The sequence below is a fragment of the Mytilus trossulus genome, chromosome 7 (genome assembly GCF_036588685.1).
Source record: "Mytilus trossulus isolate FHL-02 chromosome 7, PNRI_Mtr1.1.1.hap1, whole genome shotgun sequence".
In the NCBI taxonomy this organism is placed as follows: Eukaryota; Metazoa; Mollusca; class Bivalvia; order Mytilida; family Mytilidae; genus Mytilus; species Mytilus trossulus.
Genome location: NC_086379.1, coordinates 70414160 through 70437003, shown reverse-complemented (window position 1 = coordinate 70437003; position 22844 = coordinate 70414160). Strand labels below are relative to the sequence as shown.

General features: G+C 30.9%; 1 protein-coding gene across 1 annotated transcript in view; it reads left to right on the top strand.

Annotated features, from left to right (window-relative positions):
- The first annotated feature begins 866 nt into the window (after positions 1-866).
- The window catches only part of LOC134727240 (short transient receptor potential channel 7-like), a 33723-nt gene continuing 11745 nt past the window's right edge, over positions 867-22844 (top strand). Inside the window, exons 1-10 of the mRNA XM_063591617.1 lie at positions 867-1019; positions 8405-9055; positions 11379-11555; positions 13942-14109; positions 15755-16016; positions 17077-17233; positions 17756-17880; positions 19068-19252; positions 21528-21646; positions 22693-22784. Coding sequence (XP_063447687.1) covers positions 867-1019; positions 8405-9055; positions 11379-11555; positions 13942-14109; positions 15755-16016; positions 17077-17233; positions 17756-17880; positions 19068-19252; positions 21528-21646; positions 22693-22784 — 2089 coding nt within the window. The remainder of the gene's footprint in view (positions 1020-8404; positions 9056-11378; positions 11556-13941; positions 14110-15754; positions 16017-17076; positions 17234-17755; positions 17881-19067; positions 19253-21527; positions 21647-22692; positions 22785-22844) is intronic.

Below are 22844 nucleotides of genomic sequence, written 5' to 3'. Positions count from 1 at the left end.
TTACCGAGGAATTTATCAACTTCTAAATTTGAATAGCATAATTCTAAAAGATTCAAATAGGAAATAGAAACAGTGACAGAATGCGGTTTGAAATGTGAAGTTCAGAATTGTAATAAATCGTGAGATCGGAAAGAAATTAAATGAAAGAACATTGACAGTGCATTGGTAATGTAGGGATCTAATGGATATTTATTTAATGACCACAGACTGTTATTAGCACGGCAGATATGACACAAGTCTGATTATAACGTGTTAATTCCACGAGATTCCACGAGATTAACGGACAAACAATGACGTTCTCATCAAGTGAGAGGTATTCAACTTACAAATTCTTAACGCCACGTCTGATCGTGTGGCTCGCTGGCCAGAGAGTTTGATATATGTCAATAACTGGCTATCTATCGTACAAATATTAGGAAAGGCAGTACCAATATAAAATGTAATTTCCGATAAGATCGCACTCTTCTCAAATGATATTGGTTATCAAAATATGAAACATGGGCGCCATATAGTTTCGCCTGTGCTTTTCGATAATTGTGTTTCAGTTGGTTAATTTTGTTCTCACTGAGAGACAAACACTACTTAATTTGGAATCATCTAATAAATATTGGTGTGATCACATGGAAGTGTTAAGCTTGTTAAATATAAAGTTTTTACGAAGCATTACAAAACCTATTAGATAAACAGCTATTTGACATGATGGTATTGCTGGTGGTTTTAATTTCTTACTTTATTAGATTAATGGCTATCTGTTCTTTACTCAATGTGAGAACACAAAATTCATGCGCGTAATTATAAAACATTTTTATATGTTTTTTGTTGATTTGAACAATTCTTCTGGTGGACGAACTGTCGACATGTCAAATATGTCTAATAAACTGTTACCATGTATAGTTTATAATTCTCCTTATAATTCTCCGTCCAGGGGCGTCGACTACAGTGGAGGGACAGCGGAACACAAGAGGGCGTCAACCATGCCATCCCAGGGATCTCTCTTCACCAACTTTGAAGATATACAGGTAAGTTGAAGTTATTTTATTTTTTATGTAAAAAGGGGAGTTTTTGGTTATGGGTCTACGCGACAGAAACATAACGATAAAACATCAACGAATTTTAGATGTCAACATAAGATCCAAAAAAACAACATCAAAGAGTCTATAATACTTTATGTCAAAATCGTAATACGCAAAAGGGTACGTTGAGAAGTTGTCGAGACTATTTGTCAGGGACACTAAATTCACTTGAGACCAACACATGTACAATTATACTAGTATGTAAAGAAAACATGTAAAAATGGTAAACAGAATTAAAGATTTTAGGTTTTATTTGAAAACACTTATTAATTTTTTCCAATTTTTGGATTCATTTCGTTGAAAATTAGAAAACAACACGAGTTTAAAATATTGTTTCCTACTTTATACATTTTCTGCGTTTTAAAAACTAAAAGCGTATCGTGAGAAGATTATTATAGATATAGGAAGATGTGGTATGAGTGCCAATGAGACAAATCTCCTCCCAAATCACAATTTTATAAAAGTAAACCATTGTATAGTGGGTATTTTTGACAGTTTTTTTGTTAGACTGGGTTAAGTATGATATTTCTGTGCGTATTTGTATTTCTATAACTTTCAAACGTTGACATGGCATTTACAAAACTCAAACGGATTTCACCACTCACCTTATCATATACAATTTTGATAACCAGTTTAAAAAAAAACCTCTTTATTATTTTCAGATAATATGTACAACTATTTATACTTTGCTTTGATACAATTGTTTCCCAAAGTTTCATCAACGACAACAGTAGTGTAGATGTAGTTAAATTTAAGTTAACAGTATATAACTATAGCTACGATAAGTATAAAAAGTATACACACCCAAGTAACTGTGTGCGTCAAGTTTATTCTTAACATAAACATTTTAATTGATAAAAACACCAATTTGTGATGTTAAATATTAATTGACTAAACGTCTCTGGATAAACCTTCGTGCATTTATAGTCAGCTATGTCTGAAATATAAGCATTAAACATATTCATGAAAGTTTACGTAGTTACTTTTTTTAAAATTGAATTTGCATTTTCAAAAATTTATATATTTTGTGCAAAATATATAAAATTTAAACCATCCGACTTCGTTATGCACTGACTTTATCAGCTCGAATATTAACTCTCCCTGCTAGCTTAATATTCATGCTGATAGAGTAAGTATAAAAAAAAACAAAAATGCCAATATTCTAAATGTACCTTTCCCATGTCAAAAACCTTCTCTGAAGTTATCTAATACTATTATTTCTTTATGATTTTGGTATGTGAACAATTTTCCTGTTGATGACAGATCTTTAATATTATCTGTTTAAAATGTATGTGAGACTGGGCATTCAGGTTTTGGTATTTTTTGAAATAAACATATTCCTATTGTTGGAGACTGTATGTTGAGCTCTGGGCATCTTTTGGTAATTTGCATCGTTGATTATATTGGGTTGCTGTCGGATTGACGTTGAAGACCTGTTCTCTCTTTTATTTGTTATATCTATAAAAATGGATATACATGTCTAACTCGCAGTCATCCTAAATAAGTCAACGAATATGAAGGATGTATTTTAGATACTTTAATTCTAAATCAAGCATTTCATTTAATTCAATAAAATGCAAATCGCTCTTTAAGAATGATTATGATATAGCATATGGACTATTTATCTCATAAACCAGCGGAGGAAAGATAGATCGGATTTAAGTCGAGCGATTTAAGTTTATCGATTTGGTGTTTGAAAAGATCAAATGATGGAATATATAAACTCGTAACAGTCTTAGTAAATCTCAAATACTAATAGAATATAATTCAGACGTTAAATATTACTTTCCTTTCAATTTTATAGTTTAATTGAAGATTTCACATGGATTGACATTTTCATAAACATTTATAATTAAATTAGAAAGTCAATTTGATAAATCGAACGGAAATAAAAAACGAAATGTTTGTCGCATATATGTGTATGTTTCGTTTAATATGACTTTGATCGTCATTAAGATGTATTAGTATAAATAGGAACAGCTCAGTCGAGGGATAAACGTCAGTTAATTAAACAAGATACTAGCATATAGTCTTCAAATATAGATAGGTAGTATAGTATAGGGTCTGTAAATTATTAAAACTTTAGACTTTCAAAGCTCTCCAGTTAGAAGTTAACAGTAATATAAACAAAACCAAGGTTATTCTGAAATAAATATCTTTAAATATTGTTATAAATTGGTGCTTCGTTATATTCTTATTAAGTTTAGCGAAGTGTCATTCATTAAAGTATCAGATCAACAAATATAATAAAGTTAAAAATGGATTTCTAGCGCTTTCTTCTAAAATCCTATTACTTTATTTGTTTAAAGTTTAATAGAAAAGGGACATATTGAGACTTGTTATCTTCTTAATACATTATACGTTTTGATAAACTGTTACAGAAGCCAGGTAATTTAGCATTTATACTTGTTTAAAAGACCACTGCTTTTAGCGTGTCACAAATCAATTTTCTCAATAAATCAGAAGTGGCCTATTAGGTTCAATCTTTAATCTGTGTTTTACAATATATAGGAAATCTGCTTTTGTGCTAAAATCTGAATAAGAAAGATAGTAAACATGCCTTATTCGCATTCATTCTAAATGAGTGAATGAATATGAAGGACGTGTTTTTGAGAATTTACAATGCGTTAAACCCATTACGATATCTGTGATTCAGATAGTGTTCTCTGGTATTTTCTTTAACACAACGTAGTATTCATTTTTTTCCTTCAATATAACTAAAAAGACCAATGGAATGAGTGCAAATGAGACAACTCCCTTTTCAAATCACAATAAGTAAAAGTAAACCATTATCGGTCATAGAGTGGTCTTCAAGACGGAACCTTTTCTCACACCGAATAACAAGCTATAAAGGACCCCAAAATTTACTAGTGTAAAACCATTCAAACGGGAAAACCAACGGTCTAATCTATATTAAAAACGAGAAACGGTAAGCACTTATATGAACCACACAAACAGACGAATATAACTGAACAACAGATTCCTGATTTAGGACAAGTGGAAACAAATGCAGCTAGTGTAAACGTTTAAATAGGCGCAAACCTTCACCCTAACCTGAAACAATTATGTAATTGATAGAATTCACGATAGTTTCGAGATTTCTCGCCAAATAGAGAAAGAAACTAAAGAATAGTTTGTGCACGCAAACTAAAATACCTAACTAAAATGACCGAACAAAAGTTATCATCTGTAGTAAGACACAAGAAAATCATGATAGGACAACTTGGAGGGGAAAAATATTTAATTTTGTGAATGTCTCATTACGTATTTCACCCATTCTATTACCATTGAAAATAAAGCAAGATAACACTAGTCTACCTAATTTAATGGAACCGTGCTTACAGTTCACTTTGAAAAATCAATTTTAGAAATGATCTCTGTGTTTCCTTTAACATTTTGAAACACTTAAGATTTTCCTGAAGATGTCTTCTAACATGCAAATATATTCAATGTTTTGTTCGGCAGTCACTATTTTCTACTTGGAAGTGAAGTAAATAAATCGTTCTACAAATGAAGTAATTTTAAAAGGAAATCGAACAAACATATCCTTTTTTTCATTCAACAAAAGAAATTAATTGACGTAATGTCACCGCTAATTCAATAAAAGTATCGCGACTCGAGTACTGAATGATGTTATTATATACTATTTACTTCCTTATTGAAAGAAAATAGATTTGTTTAATATTTGTAAATCGTGTCTTTTCTAAATATTGCTTAATTTGTAGAGGTTGCATAATTTCCATTTGACAAAACAAAAGTGGTATTGTGTATGATGTAATACCATCAAAAGATGCAGATCTAATCAAATAAATATTTTTTTCGAAACAATTTTACTTTGGAATGTTGGTCATATTTTGCTAGTCCGTTTAAGCTAATGAATTCACTATTGGAATCTGAGTTTAAGGCACTAACAGTGATAGTATACACCATGTGGGTTAGACGAATGATTCAATGGAGAAGCTTCTGAATTTAAGACGTTAAAAGAGAAATCATATGTACTTTGTACATTAAGCAAATTGTGTAAATATTTACACTATGGTTATAAAGACACTGCAATGAGGAAATATTGGTCAATTTGTCACATACAAACAAATAAGGAAATTTCCAATCGTACCTACCGGAAATACGAAATATTTGTTTGGCATTACAAACGAGGCAATTATTGATGTTTTAAAGGTCAACTCGATTAAGTCTGATGTCAAATTAAGAATCACACTAATTACACATCACAAGATGTCAATTTATGACCATGTATGTATTGGTCAGTTGTCAAATACTACACGCTTTGTCCATGACAAGAAGCGGATATAGGAAGAGTTAGGTTAGGAATGTTGTTTCATTCCCACATTGCTTTCTCCTTGCTTCGTAGATTTGTTTTATCTATTAGTTTACAAATGCAACTTATTTTGATATTGTTATACTGTTTTACCTTTGTCTGTCAATCCATCCGTCAGTCCGTCAGGCCGTCCGTCCCATAAATATTTTTCGTCTCATTTTTCTCAGGAACTACAATATAGGATTTCGAAATTTGGTTCTAGGGTTTATATAAGTCTGCTGTGTGATGCGTTTTCAGATTCATCACTCGACAACTTTCTGTGTATCGAATACTTGTATGATTTTACACATGATAATCAAGTTGATAATTTTCGTCACATTTTTATGAGGAAAGACAATACAACGATTTCTTAAATTTGGTTTCAGGGTTAAGTTAAGTCTGTTATACCGTGTGATGCGTTTTCAGATTCATCACTCAAAAACTTCCTGTTTACCAAATACTTGTATGAATTTACACATGATAATCAAGTTTGAAATTTTCGTCACATTTTTCTCAGGTACTACAATACAACGACTTCTGAAATTTAGTTTCAGGATTTTTTCAATTCAGCTATACCGTGTGATGCGTTTTCAGATTCATCACTCTACAACTTCCTGTTTAACAAACACTTACATATTTATACACTATTAAAATTATCCACTTGGGGCGGGGGTCCTACCAGTGAGCAGTAGCTCACAGTATCACTAGTAATCGCTCGTATTCTTTATAATAAGTATAAATTTAAAAGAAAGAATATGCATGATTAAAGGTAACTGACCAACAATCGTAACATGGAGCTAAATCAAATAAGCATTTTTCCAAGGTTCATGATAATTGACCATTCAAAATGATAAGACAAGCTCAACAATAACCCAAGTCCGTAATTTCTACAAAGATCTAGTCACTTGTTATTTAGATATTTATTTAAGGTATTTTTGTCATATATTTCTTCAACAGTTTCGGTACGTATAAATCCTCGGATTTCAAATGTTTTCCTTTGAGCGTTCCTGATGAAGGTAAATCCAGAAAAGCGCTTCGGACGCATTAAATTATTTAACGTGTTGTTTCCAATTATTTTGTTAAAGGTGTTTACCTGAAACGGGTACTTTGATTTAAACATACTCTGAATTCTCTAACCTGCAAATCCACCAGAAGTGTTTTAAGATCTTTTTTTTTGCCTTACCCATTTAAGATCGAACACTTACTTGTAAAAAATCGAAACCTGGTCTTCTGTCTGATGTTTTAAACTTTTGAGTCTTAACTACTAATACCAGGTAAAACAAATGCAATTGTAGTAAACAAAGAACACTGACTAAAAAAAATGAGTAAAATATTGATACCTTTTTCAAATATAATATACTTTTCGGTTTAAAATTTATTGTCTAGGTAAAAATCAATGAACACGCTTGTTGAGCGTGAGCTTCCCTTTTTAAAAACCAATATTCAACTTCTTTTCTAGTCGACATATTTTGGTAGGAGTGCTGTAAGTTGGTCTGTTCGAAAAATCACGTCCTTCTTTGCATATAAATCTATAAGGAAAGACGTGTGGTTGCAGAACATACCATTGAAATGTCAAATTTAAAAAATAAATAATTTCAAAATGAAGGGGAAAAGCGACTAGATCTTATACAACGGAGTATATTCTATTAAAAAAGGGAATACGTTGTATGCATGTTGTTTTTGCATATAGCCCTTTGTTTTATCTAGATTTCTGTTATAGAATACACAGTCATAGAAGTATTATGATCCATCAAAAATATGAACTTTGTTTCCCCAGTCTAATGACATATTATATCAGCCTTGTTAGATACCACTAGAACTCTTTTATTAAAATCCCGATCATTAATGTAAGTTCACTTAAATCATTGAGGTAATTTAGCTGAATGGGATTTGATTAGCCACGATGACAGAGTGAAAAAACTAATAAATGAATTTATCTGTCTGTCGTACCTAACGATGGCATAACAATTAGTGACTTACTTAAGATAGTATCTGTGGTCTGTCCTTGCTTAAAATAGACGCTATTGACAATGATTGGTGTACTTTCTACGACCAGTCATAGATATGTATTTTGTCTCATTCCTGTAATATGCTTCATTTTTCATGGATATCGCATCAATCGAGAGTATGCCATGGTATAACATTCAAAAATTATCTCAGTATTGGTATTCAAAATTGAACTTTCAACCAATTTGATATCAATACATTATGATAAAAGCATGAAGAAATTTAATTATAATAATATGTTCATGCTTGTTGCAAGAGTTTTGTTATCAAACGTACATTAATAAACATTTACTTCTGGTGAGTGCTCTATTATATAAGCTCCCACAAGCGTATATCTAAATGTTGTGACTTTTTGATTGAACATCTTGTGGCTATTGTTGTTGACTGTCAGGAGATGGTGGTAGAGTGTATGTGATAACGTTTGTATAACCATCATTTGATATAAAATATGAAGTACAAACACGATCAAGAGCAGTTATTAATTATCAACAAACTGATTGTTTTATTTCAATACTCATATGACGTTTTGTATACTAAGAAAATAAAATACATGGGCATACCTATTAAAAAATAAGAAGGAAATAAAGAAAATACACAAAAAAGAGGCTTACCTTTTCATTTATACGGTGTATCTAGAAAGTGCACCAAAGTAATTCGAAAATGTTTAAAAAGAAGAGTAAGTCAATGCAAGGAAAACAGTTAGATTTGCCGTTCCCTTGAAGGAATAAAACCAGTAGGCACCTCAGTGTCATGTGATTCACAATAAATTGAAACATATCTGCAATCAAATATAAAAAAAGATTGAATAGTATATGTGAACAATTTTTTTCATTATTGGTAATTCTTATCTACTCTGGTAAATGATTCACAAAATTGCAGTATATTAATTTTTGTTGGTTTACATTAGTTTTTCTTTTTGTATTGTTTAGCTGATTTGGATCAAGCTGAGTTTCACTATTAGTAAATTATAGCGATATTTGAAACATTTCATTTTTATTTATAATCATAGTTGACAGATGAAGAAAGAGTTTATTTAAATGCAGCATCGTTGGGTGATGTCGGGATCGTCCGACAGTCCTTGGAAGAGAAGGGAGCCTCCTTGAATGTTAACTGTTTAGATTATATGGGCAGAAATGCTCTACACCTAGCTATTGATAGCGAGAAGTTGTACATCATAGAGATGCTGCTAGACAACTTAAGTTTTAACTGTATTGAAGAGGCACTACTCCATGCTATTAGTAAGGGAGGACAAAAGATTGTTAAAATAATCATTGAACATCCGACATTTATTGCTGGAGAGGATCGATTCAAGAGGTCAGGGGTCAATGAAGCCTTTTTTAGAACAGAAGAGAAAAGTCAGTTTCCTCCGGATATTACACCTTTAATTTTAGCTGCTTCGTACAATAATCATGAAATTGTTCAAATGTTTCTCTCGAGAAATCATCGGTTAGAGAAACCACATCCAATTTACTGTAAGTGTACAGACTGCGTCATCAAGCAGAATTATGATTCTTTGAAAAGGTCAAGGTCACGTTTAAATGCATATAGAGCGTTGTCTAGTCCTGCTTACATGGCGCTGTCAAGTCCGGATCCTATCATGACGACATTTGAACTTAGACAGGAAATGATGAAGCTTGCAGAAGTTGAAAAAGAGTTCAAGGCAAGTGCCATTTATTTTTCTTATCATCATTTTTTTTTCATGCAAATGTTCGCCACATGTTTTTGGTTCTGTATAAATAGTACAAGACCTTAGCATAAATAATGGCAACAGTAGTATACCGCTGTTCAAAATAACGTGAAATTGACAATGAAAAAACAGTCTCTGTTTAAAAAAAAAATCTTTATTATATTTATCGTATGTGAGTTTGATAGAAAGCTCGAATTTGGAAATTTTTTCCATATACATGTATGAGTGACCTTAATTTATGATTCGGCCTTAAAAACGCTCCATAGTATCAAATCTATCTATCACCTTCATCTTGTGTTCTCAATTTTCAGACTTTACCAATTGATGAGTTTCTTTTCGTCCGAAATGGATTCATGACATATTTGTCATTGAACATGAAAATATTTCAAATGGAAAATGAACTGACATTCAAATACAACCAAGTAACTTTAAGATATAACGATATTATGAGTTATGGTATTTATTGAATCATTTATTATTTTCTCAATACATTTCGAAATTGAGCTTCCAATTCTAAATTGATCTTTTGTATTACATGTACTTTGCTGTACCACTATATGAATGCATATTCAAATGAATGCACTTCACAATCTCAAATTAATGTTATGATTAATTCGTCAATTCTTGTCTGTAAATCATTCAGATGAATTAGCTAGTTAGTTCAATCCCAAATATATCATAATGAAAGTTACATACATCTCATAATCCTCTTATACAAATAATGAGCAAGCACTTCCATGTAAAGGTAGCTGATTTCGTTTATAAGATTTACTACATTTCTAAGAGATAATTATTGTGTTTAATTTCACATCTTTTCGTTTGAGTATTGAATGTGTTTTACTCAAAAATATTGAAATTGTCTAATTGCATGTTTATTTGATATTAGAATTCAATATTTGGACTTTCTATTGGTAAAATTTGAAACTAAGATTGTAAGAATTTCTTTGCTACAAATGGGTATATATCATCAAGATTCCCAAGAGTCAATATAACCTAATTGTCTGTTGATGTTTTGTTAATGCATAATGAAAGACTAATTGAAACGTTAACGCCAGTCACAATCACGTGTTTATTTCGTAACAAGACACTAAAACAACCGTGTTATGCATTAAGCATTCTAATAAAACATTTTCTGGTTACCCTTATATGCATTAATGAAATTAAAAGCTTTTACTCACCTTCTAACAATGTTGTCCGACAAGAAACCTTATAAAAATATATATTCAAAGAAACGTCACAATGTATAGGGGTTTGTTAATTATACTGGAACTTACAGTCATCAACTAACTAACTAACATTTCCCTGTTCAAACACATTTAATTTGTATACTGAAACTTGAATGCATCTTCAATACTTTTATTCAACCGGTACAAAAAGGCATTTGGTATAAATGTGAGAAAACTAAGGCTTTTTTTTAACCCAATTATGATTAAGGTTGGTCGTTTTCGGAACTTTAAAATTTTCTATTTCCTTTAATTTCTCATTGTGTTATTTCATATTTAATCTTAGATGTATTCGTTGTAAGAATCAGCATTATTCTTAACATAGTCCAAAATATTCAATTGAGCTTTCGGAATAGTAACATGTATCTCAGAATTATTAATTTCGATGATACTGCAAACGTATAACATTATGACTGAATATTTTTGAGTGGATCATTATAATTTAAGAATCCACGAGTAATTGATACCACTGATTGAGAATAACTCATTTAATAAATAATACGAATTGTTTTATTTTAGTTACAATATATCGATTTGTAGAAGGTTTTTGTGACGATACGCTATTATACAATAACGTATAGAAAGCAGTTATTCTGTTGATTTTTCTTTTGTTTAAAGTATATTTAGAGAAAATGTTGGATTTATGACTGACTAAAACAAGACTCAGCCAAATTGGCACTATTCAGATAAAAAGTATACCTGGTTCGAGCTTTACCGATATGTGTTGCATAGTCGTCATCAAATGCATCAATCATTAACCTGAAGTTCTCCGAAGTTAGGGAACCCCGACCTTTTTTGAAATATTGCGAGCTATCTTTGTTAGAACTCACTATAGTGACATGTGTAGTAGTCTTAAAAAAATAGATATCAGTAGTCAAATATTTACCGATAGTGTCTTCTATCCGGTTGTGACATTTTAAGTGTGGATTCGTAAAGCAGATAATGTATATATGGCAAGATCCCTTTTCTCTGTCGACGCATCTAGTCCCCTTCAGTATTTGTTCGTTACCAATAGTAAAACGAATAACATTTGCAGTTGTGTGTTATTTAAATACACATTTATTAACTTTCAGAATGAATATCATGGTTTGGTTGTGAAGTGTATGGACTTTGCTTGTGAGCTGATGGATCTATGTAGGGGTACTCAGGAAGTAGAAGCCGTATTAAGCGAGGGCACCGACTCAGTAATTGAGGGATCCAGAGATCTTCTAGCTCGCCTTAAAATGGCCATTAGATATCAAGAAAAGAAAGTATGATATAATTTAGGAATGATAGATAAATAAAATAAATTTTGCTTTTCTCACATTCACTTTAGAACTCGCCGGAACTAAAAAAATAAAATTAAACAAGATAATATCTCTCTTACTGTAGCAGCAAACGGCAATTCAAATATTTTACTTTTCCATGACGGATTATACAAAAAGACATGGTGTGTTCAACAATTTTTTGAGCTCTTTTCACAGTGTTTTTAGACTCATACGAAATTCCTTTATTACGGTTAAAAACTTGAAATCTGCATAATAACTACAATATCACATGCGATCTCCGGCCTTATTGTGGAATGTTATCCTTCACAGAGACCCACAAAGTACAAATGGGGAGACACAATGGGAATAATACAAACAATCATGATAGCTTTATTTTTGTTGTGTTTGAATGCCTGATCCCTTACATCTATACTTTTGTACTTTTTCTTTTCAACTAATTGATATCTATGTTTATACAACTAATTGATATCTATGTTTATAAGTAAATATAAGTTATGTGTAACTATTGATAATTGTTAACAGAGATTTAAGTTGTTGCACTTATCTTTTCCCGATCAGACGTTGATGTTTAAGAAGTAGACTATCGCATATAAGAAGTTGTCTTTTATCAATTATTTCAAAGGTTATTAGTTTTATTTATAAATTGGAAATTTTGACTTTGATAACTTGCTAATTGATATTATTCAAAACATCTTTATGATAACTTTTGCCTTGTGTTAAGATGATTTTTATGTTTTTAAATTCATTGATACTTTTTTTCATATAATAATATCAATGTAAAAAGTCGCAGGTGCAAATTCATAAACATGTTCATATCTCAACTAGTTCGATTATTATATCATAAATAATTTAAACAAAAACCAAGTTATAATAACAATTTAATGATAAATAATAGTAAGGGTCAATAAGCTACCAAACAAATAGTAATTGAAAAAATAAAGAAAAATAGAAATAATAATTTTAAGACATTTATAGTTCTAGTAGTATTCCTTCCACTCTCAGTTGTTTTTCTTGTTTTATATGTTATTTTGGTACAGTAATATAAACTAAGATTAATATTCCGTCATTGGAAGTTGATTTGTGTTACACATAACACAACAAATATGTAAACCAGGATCCAAAGACCTACAAATTGTATTTAGTTGCGTTCGTTGGCTCTTCCTCTTTAACATTTATGTCCATTAAGGGCATGCAAGACATCACCCTAAAAGCGAAATATTAAAAGAAGTTGACCCGACGTCAAGCAATATAATAAATAACACAATACTGTTAATATAAGATAACAAACATAATTATGATCGCCGTGTTATAACCGTTGATTAATTTTCTCCATATGCCTGTTTTACTATGCAAAAGTTTCCTATCTATTACATTCTACCGAATCAAATTTCATTTTTTAAGCCAATGCAATTATTTCGATCCAGGAAATTCTCATAAATATCATTAGATGTTGTATAAACTAAGAAAGCAAGTTTAATAATATTTGCTATAGCTTGACTAGATTCTTTCAAGTGGAATATACAACTGTCATTTCTCAAAATGCAATCAATTATATTAGTACATTTCCCTAAAACAGTAAGACCCCATAAATAAATCATATTTTTTATCTGACAATTTTTTAGCCGATTTTATCAAAGTTTAAAGTTCTCTTTTATGGTTATTCTTTATAGGCACTTGATTGGAATATCTTTTAATGTCTTCCGACGCCAACTTAGATTGCTGATAACAGAATTATATAATGTGTATTTAATTCTGTGAGTGCAGACAAATCATTAACTGGAAATCATCTTTTAATCTTATAAGGTCATCAAAATAGATAAATTCAAACCGCCCACTTTATAAAAAAGTAACTTTGATTTTTATTCTCAGAAAGAAAAAAAATTTGGAACGAATTTCAGTTTTTGAAAAGAGGATTATATATCCTTTTGCCTGTTTTCTGGGGTTTATGACATACATACGTCTGCCGTGCTAAGTTATAATCCTGGTAACTTTGATAGCTATTAACGTATATTCAAACTACGAAAAAAAAAAACAACAAAAGAAACATTAAAATTGCATTGTCAGGTTATAATGTATCAGTAATTCGTGTGTATTTTCCGACAAAACGCCATAAAAAAATCCATCGAGATGACCTCCGAAGACTGCCGATGATCAGACAACCTGATACAGACAAGCACGTGCAATTTTTCAATGACTGTTTAATTTCATGGAAAAGATTAAGAATATATTTAAATCGTCGCTTTTTTTGTGGACTGGATGATAAGTAAACGAAATTGTTATTTCTGTTCGCTTTTTTGTTTCAATGTTGCCATTATTTCTTTTCAATCAAGTAACAATGTATCAATTAAAAACTTGAAAATTGTTTCAGTTTGTAGCTCATCCTAATTGCCAGCAGCATATGACGAGTTTATGGTACGGGTCAGAAATGGGCTTTCTTCAGTCTTTAAGTTGGTGGAAACAGTTGTGTTTTGTGATTTTGTTTCTACCTACGATACCGTTTATAGCACTATCATATATCATTGCGCCAAATACAAAGGTATGTATTAATTATATACAGAGGTTTGTATGATATCGGATGATACTGAATCGTTAAATTGAGAATAATGATCTGACGAAAGGTAAACGTTACCTTTGAAATAATTCAAAACGAATAAAAAATATTTTTTGGCATTTGTTCCTTTTGGTTTCTTTTATAATAAGATTAAAGAAAATCGACATTTTATTGGGAAGGTATTCCATTCGGTTGATTTGTGTGAGCTTTTTATTTTGCCATTTGATAAGGGACTTTCTGTTTAGAATTTCCCTCGTAGTTCAGTATTTCTGTGATTTGACTATTTTCCAAATTCAAATCTTTCCTTTTTATGGCATCCAACTTTTACTGAAACGAAAATGATTAGTTAGAAACGTTAGAACAAACACACACCTTTATCCTTCCACGACGTGTGTTTGATATCATAAAATGTTAATATATGATGATGCACCTAATTTATAAATTGAACTATAAAAGCACTTTAGCACTTCATAAAGCTGTTTACACAAAATAAGAATCGTTATTCCATACCAATGTATGGAATCGAAATTTTCAAATGAGCGGCTTTAATGCTGTCTCTTGGTCACTATAAAGTGATGATAAATGCCAGATAGACTTTGATTAACGATACTTTGAAGGATAGATGCTGTACCTAATTCATCACAAGATAATTGATTTGTGAACAATCACTGTTAATTTTCACGGAAAACATTCTGTCAGAGCATTGACTTTGTTCTGTAACATTTCCATGGTACCACGGGATTAATCAATCAACCGATTCTCAGGAATTATAAAATTGTTATATTTTGACATCTATACATCACACAAGAATTGATTACTACATTTCAAAATGATCGTTACTTGTAAATAAGCAGGAGATTTTCTCATTTAAGAAGAAAATGTTAAGAAATGAACTCCTCATTGGATGAAAAATATAACGTTTCTATGACCAATTGCATAATATGACCCTTTATCCTTTTTATCAATAGAAACTTAACGTTGCAGGTTTATTGATTGTAAAATATATAAGCATACTATTTCCACACTAGCTTATTGTCATATATACACAGTACTAATTCAGTGAAACGTTTATTCAAATTCGTTCATAAGTTCACAAAACAAAAACAAAGAAAACTGAACATTGAGCAACTCAAACAGCACACCAGAGATGTAACTCCAAGTAAAATATGTGAATAAACTCATCATAGATTCCAGAATTGAATGAGTCATATCATATGATGTGGCATCAAGCAATAGCTCATTTATTAATGCCTCATTTCTTACTCTAAGAAATTGCAAAATTTATTAACCAGCGGCTCATTTGAATAGTCCAAACTCTAAACAGGACGTTGTTTTTCTCATAGTAAGTTATAAATCGAAGGACACGAGATAAAAGAAAACGGTTACAAGGTGAACCAGTCTAACTATTAACATTGAAAATTGACGGTGTTTTTAAAACAATGATACCATCAATGGAAGGCATAATTCACTTTGCAATTCTGTTTAAATCATTGTACACAGTTGAGTTCCATCTTACTATATTGTAATACTTCTATTTGTTCATTAGCTCATTAAGGAACTCAAACTACCTTTTTTAATGTATCATGAATATGATGCCTTCCGTAATTTTGTACCTTTTTCATTTATACAGCTTGGAGCTGTGATGCGTTGTCCAGTTACAAAGTTTATTACTCATACCACATCACATGTGTGTTTCCTCATTCTGCTAGCTGCTGCCACTTTCAGACTTGCAGAGAGTGGAATTTCAATCACCTCAACGAAGGAGTTTACAGATCCCGCCTTTATACACCTTTCAAAAGACGAGAAGATAAATAGTTTACTAAAGGAGACTTTAAGACCTGCAAATACATTGCTAACTCGTGTACAGTTTTGTATAGTCTTTTGGATATTAGGTGAGTTTTAACTCGTGTACAGTTTTTTATAGTCTTTTGGATATTAGGTGAGTTTTAACTCGTGTACAGTTTTGTATAGTCTTTTGGATATTAGGTGAGTTTTAACTTGTGTACAGTTTTGTATAGTCTTTTGGATATTAGATGAGTTTTAACTCGTGTACAGTTTTGTATAGTCTTTTGGATATAAGGTGGGTTTTAACTCGTGTACAGTTTTGTATAGTCTTTTGGATATTAGGTGAATTTTAACTCGTGAACAGTTTTGTATAGTCTTTTGGATATTAGGTGAGTTGTCAATCATCTGAAGTTATTTTTGTTTTAAAGGTATATAATTGGCACCAATTCATCTGGTTTTCCCGCTCTAGACATCAAACGGTTTGATCGAAAATAGTTTACAACGAACAGGGAGAAAGCACTGTACAGTATTACATGTAATTTTAAGAACAAATATAATTATTTTGGCTTCAATGTAATAAAATGAGTTTAACAATAAAAAAAAACATAAACTATACAATTACACTACACTGTCCTTGTATGTAAGTAGATATTTTCCTCGTGCATTGACATTTATTACTATACAAATGCAAATATTTCTTATACGATGCTGTAATTTACAAAGAGACGTAAAAGAAAAAATAAATAATATCTAACATTTTTCTAAGGTTTAGTTTTTTGCAACACTAACCTTGTTTTAGTTGGTTTGAATTTGGATTGATCTGTAATGAAGTCGAATCGACATTATTGTAGTCTAAAGTGTTCATGAGTCTAACAATAAATTCTAATTGTAATGCAATCACAATGGCTGAATTAACCAGAAGATAAATGCAACAATTTAGGTGTGTGAATTAACCAGTCTTGTTCCTCTGTTTCAAAATAGTAAAATTTTGAAAAGACTGTGGACAATTGCTAGTAAAAAATAAAGGAAGTAGGAAGAACAAAATTGTTCCCTGCAGAAATCTTCCTATTAATAACGGTATTTGTAAAATGTTCAAATGATTTGAGATGGCTCTGTTTTAGTTATTTACAAAATAAACAATACAAAGTTGTTCTATTTAATTTTCAGGTCTTTTGTGGATAGAGTGTAAACAACTCTATTGTACAGGCGCTCACTCATATCTTACAGATTATTATAATTTTATGGACTTTAGTGTAATATCAATGTATCTTGCATCGTATGTGTTAAGATTTTATACAGAAATCATGGTTTCTAATGCTGACAGGTATGTTGGAGATAAGTAATTATATTTTTGAGCACACATAGACATACAACTTTCTTTTATCGCATATGCAATGTAAAAAGTAAAATCACAAAAATACTGAACTCAGAGGAAAATTTCAAACGAAAAGTACTTAATCAAATGGAAAATAAAAGGTCGAACACCTAAACTGAATTGTTACGTCGAAAGACATTATCCAATGTCTGTTTCGGATGAGCTTGTGTTATACTTAATTATCACAGAATTATATTCATCAGTCTTATTCATCTATATTTTTAAGCAATTATATGTCTTACTTTTAGTGCAAAATGGATTTATCACCGTTTATGTATATTATACTTTACAATTTAGTAATAATGAGATTAACACCGACATTAAGCGTAATATGAAAAGTTATTGTTCACGTATACACTTTTAATTCCATATCACAATTCTTTAATTAATCACAATCTTCATGCTACCGAAAAATGTTTTGAGACAAGAATGGTAAGGTATTTTTTTACAATTTTTATTTTACATTTTAAGGGAATTCAATGGCGCACAACGTGCGAACGACCTTCTACGGCAGGACAACTACACATATTTTGATTTACTATTAGCGGAGATAAAAAATCCTCGCTACTCACCACAAAATTATTTCATGGAAGCTTGTGAGTATACAGTTAAATGAGTTTGAGCTTAATCTTTGTCAAAATATTTTGCCATGATGCTTTTAGGTCTGTGTTTTCGAATCAGATAAACTCTAATTGATTGTCGAATTGTTTACAATACAAAAGAAACAACAAAAGTGGCTCATTTGTCTAGTGACGGACTCATATTTACCGTAATTATTCCCAAATTATCCACGAATTTACTATGAATTAAAATATGTTCCTTGGGGTTCGAACTTCGATTGATGACTTCTTAAGAAAAACGGACGCTTTGGAAGAAAAGAACCACATTTATTGTCTTTGAAATTTATCATCTCTTCATAACTCGATGAAACCAACACCGATGGATTCGTTTACAAAACTGAGTTATGTTTTTATACCATTAGTACAAACCTTCATATTTTGTGTAGAAGAAACATTAACTTATCAATGGATCCCAAAAATGCAATTTAGTACATACACATATCAGTTGATTTTCAGGTTTCTGCTGATGGAAGTAAAATGACAATATAAAGTTATTTAAAATGAATAAACACAACAATGACCTATAAATGTAAACGCAATGGTAACTCAATTGTTGGTGACATTACCATTGCAGTCCAGAGTTTACATAAAATCTATGTGCTGTTTATATAGTTAAAACACAACATGAAAAATTAAATATTAAAATGAAGCTTCGTGTAACACCAATATTGACATGGTTCTCAAAAGATAATTCTCATGCAAGAAGTAAGCCTAAATGCTTAAAAATGTTATAGCAGTTTAACAAACTTGTTTATATCATCAACAATGCAGAATTGAATTATGAAAACAATTATGATATAGCTTTCATGTGTTCAATACTACGAGAGATAATACAGAAAGACGAAAACCTAAAGATGAAAAATATGAACTAAGGTTGACTGAAGTTCAGCAAAATCTATGAATTAACCTTCTGCGTAATGAACATTAGGTTATTCATAGGAGTTTACAGTACCGACAATTCAAAGCCAAATTAATTACATAGGAAATTAAGCATGCTCTCCAGTTGCTATATTGATATAATAAGCGTAATAAATTTGCAATAACCCATGAAAGCATGAAAACAGTTAGTAATCTGTTTTTCTCTATGTAAAATTTTAATAACACAGAAACAGTTCAGTAAAATGCAATATATTTTTTTTAAAGAAAACTAATCTCTTTTTCAGCCAGATTTCATTGGAAGGCAGACGACCCTGAAATCGTTTCAGATGTGTTATTTGCTATTGCAAATGTGATTAGTTTTGCTAGAACAACATTTCTGATGCCTGCTTTTGAAGTGTTAGGTCCTTTACAGATATCACTGGGACGCATGATTGGTGATATTACTCGTTTTATGGTGCTATTCACATTGGTATGTGTATAACCTTTATGATGACAACTTATAGCATATTCAACATCATAAATGTTTTTTGGGGGGTTAATATGTTTGTTACCAGTTCTTTTTCATGTCTTTTTTTAAGTTGTTAAATATTTCAGAAAAGGTTTAGATTGATTGCTTTGTCCTTATTATTCTGGTAGATCGAAGTTGTCTATTCCCTTCCCTTCTGATACACTTACTGAAGACAAGAATTATGTATTCAGGATACTGATATTTACGAACATATCGCTGTTATATCATAACTTGGATTATTTAAAGATGGTTAAAAGTAGTTCAATTCTTTAAAATTCACAGATAACACAATAAACCTCTCTGCGAGACTCAATTAATATACAATATGTTTGGCAAATTGTCCTTGATCTATAAACACTTAAATTGCGTTCTTATGCCACAAATATGGATCTACAGCATGCAATTGCACATTTCTTTACTATCTATATTTAAACATGATATTAAATATTTTTATAGTTCAAAAGCATTTTGTATTTGACATTTAACTGATTTTAAAATTTGGATTTGTCTGCTTATTGTCATTTCTAATGTGATAAGTAAGATGCATGATTTAAACAAGGAAATAATGACTACACATCCATAGAAAATGCGACGTAACCCAATATACATACTAAAATTTACAGACGAATTTCCAGTTAGTCGGTTAATGACCAACGTTTAATATTGTATATAAGACTTACATGATTGATTTGAGAAAATGATCTTGAATATTATAATTGATTATGATTATCGATAAACTTATTCCTGATGATCAAGTATGTATTCAATCAAGTGCAGACTATTCAGTTCAAAGAATTTGTTTAATATATAATATAAGCACTTTTGAAATTTTCGTCTTGGGTATAATTGTCTGTACTTTATTGAAATTTTATGCTGCTTTCTATATAATATTTTTCAAATTCCCCAATGCTCTTCAACTTCGTACTTTAATTCGTGTTTTTAACTTTTTTGAGTTGAGCGTCATCGATAAGTCTTTTGCCGACTGAAGTTCGCGTCTGGCGTACAAAATGTTTACCCTAGTATCTATGATGAGTTTTGTTTATATATATGTTCCGGACCATATGAGTATTTGGACCATACGCGTATGGTCATGACCATATGCGTATACTCATATGGTCCGACCATACGCGTATGGTCCGACCGTACGCGTATGGTCGGACCATATGAGTATGATACTCGTTTGGTTATTAACGGGCCGGACCATATGAGTATTTGGACCATATAGGTATTTGTTTTTCAATAATATGCAGTAGAAAACTTTATAAAAACAATGATTTCTACATGCAATTGTATTATTTTCAATTTATATAGCCCCAAACAAAAAAAATTGAGGAACAAATCATGGAAACAAATTAAATAATTATGCCAAAGCTACTTTCCATCGCTAATGGTATTCTTGCTTGTATGCGTAGGATGACATTTACTTCCATACCGTACCATAGCTTTTCTTTGGTCCTGGGTCATTCCTATGTGTCTACGATGTTTTTGAAAAAGCTATAGATCTCCAATATCGTAACAAGACTGAAGTACATCATATCACCAAACAACTTAGAAAATTAAACTAGGGTCCTTGCGGGTTACGTCATTCATTTTTAACAACAAAAACACGTATTAGTATAAAAATTCTACATGCACCGCTAAATAAATGCTAATTATATAAAGTTTCAAAAGTAAGCAAGTTATTAAACTCTTATCCTGTCGACTTTTACGCACGGTCAGTTTATAGTAAAACAGTTGATTTCTTGTGTAACATTTCATTAAGATATTTTTGGAAGTTATCTTCCCAGCATGCCAGGTCGACATTTTGCCATTCACTCGTAATAACAACTTGATCGAAAAAATGAAAAAAAAATGTTTATACTGTAGTTTTGACTAATGATGAAATTTACTGTGTGAAACTGCTTATTTCATTTTGTTAATCTTTTTATTATTATTTTTTTTATAGATCTATAATAAACTGAATTACCCTTTGTAGTGTCTTTTTAATGACGTGACAACTAGTATTAAACCTGTTAATTACCCCGACCATACGCGTACGGTCGGACCATACGCGTATGGTCCAAATACTCATATGGTCCGGAACATATATATATATGCTTGTAAACATTATAACCTATATTTATAGTATTATTTTAGTACGGCCGTAAAACCCTTATTGTAATCTAGACATAAGAATATATTTCCCTTCTGATTGAATTGTATTCTATTACCTTATTGCATATTTGTATTCTTCTAGGTACTATTTGCCTTTATGGTAGGTCTACATAACTTGTATTGGTATTACGGCGCTCAAAGAATTAAGATGGTGATGGGCGATCAGACTGCATATGTACATGCTGCAGAGGCATTCCAAGGGTAATGCCAAGTAACATAAATTCACTGTTTAAGTCTTGATATCAATATGGCATAATGATCAACTACTGAATGCTCATATTACTACATTTTACTATACTACAAGGCATTTGACATAATGATCGAAATAAACGAAATAGATTGTATAACACTCAGAGATCAAGTTTAACCAATTACCATATTTTGTCTTCCTTTCCTGTTCTAGTCCGGAACATCATAAGTAAAAGTCCATGTTTCGATATAAGTGTTGCAATGATGTCCTTTAAAATTGGTGTTGATGGCAGATATTTTGTCAAATTTTTCTATAATTTCTAAACTTTATACCTGCATATCGTAAAGAAATTTTTCTGGTGTGAAATATCCTTTAATAATTCAATTTTGGATGTAACGCGTCCCCTGATTGGCTGACATTACTTTGTTATGAGCCCAAAGACATAAGTTAGTCATGTGACCGTGACGTCATCAACGTTTTTTCATGGTTTTCTACGGTTTAAAATGGAATTTATAATTAAATTATAAGAAATGACTGTAATATTTTTTCTGTCTATTCGAAATAACATAAAAAAAAATTGTTTAAACACTGTTAAATAACCCGCTACGCGCGTTATTCAGTGTACACCAAATTGTGTATGTTATTTCTTCATAAACAGGAAAAATATTACAGTCATTCCTTAAATGATAGAAAGAGGTATTTTCTAAAAAATAAATAAAAATATCTTATGGTATGTACCTATCATAATTGATATCACACGAGTATTGTCTTTTTGTTTTTCTGCAAAGTTGAAATGTATTTCTATTTCAAAATTAAACATTCACATATAAATGGGGTTAGAGAATTGATCTGGATGACGGATACTAAACTAGGTGATTAGTTATGGCTAGATAAGAAATAATTACACATCCGCTTGATTGTCTTTTTGGCGTTATCCGTTGATCACTTTCTGGACATAACGTTACTTGTAATAAACAGTAAGTGAACATAGAAAAAGAAATATTGAAATAAAACGCGAACATCAAGATTACTCATATTTATAAATTTTATTTTCCAGATTAAAACAGACATTTTATAGTTTATTCTGGTCAATGTTTGGACAAGTCAGTATCAACGATATCAGTGTTAAACATCCTGGTCCTGACGGAGGTAAGCATTGTAAAAATAGTGTTTAAACCTATAGAACTAGACACTTATTCCTTGTGTAAT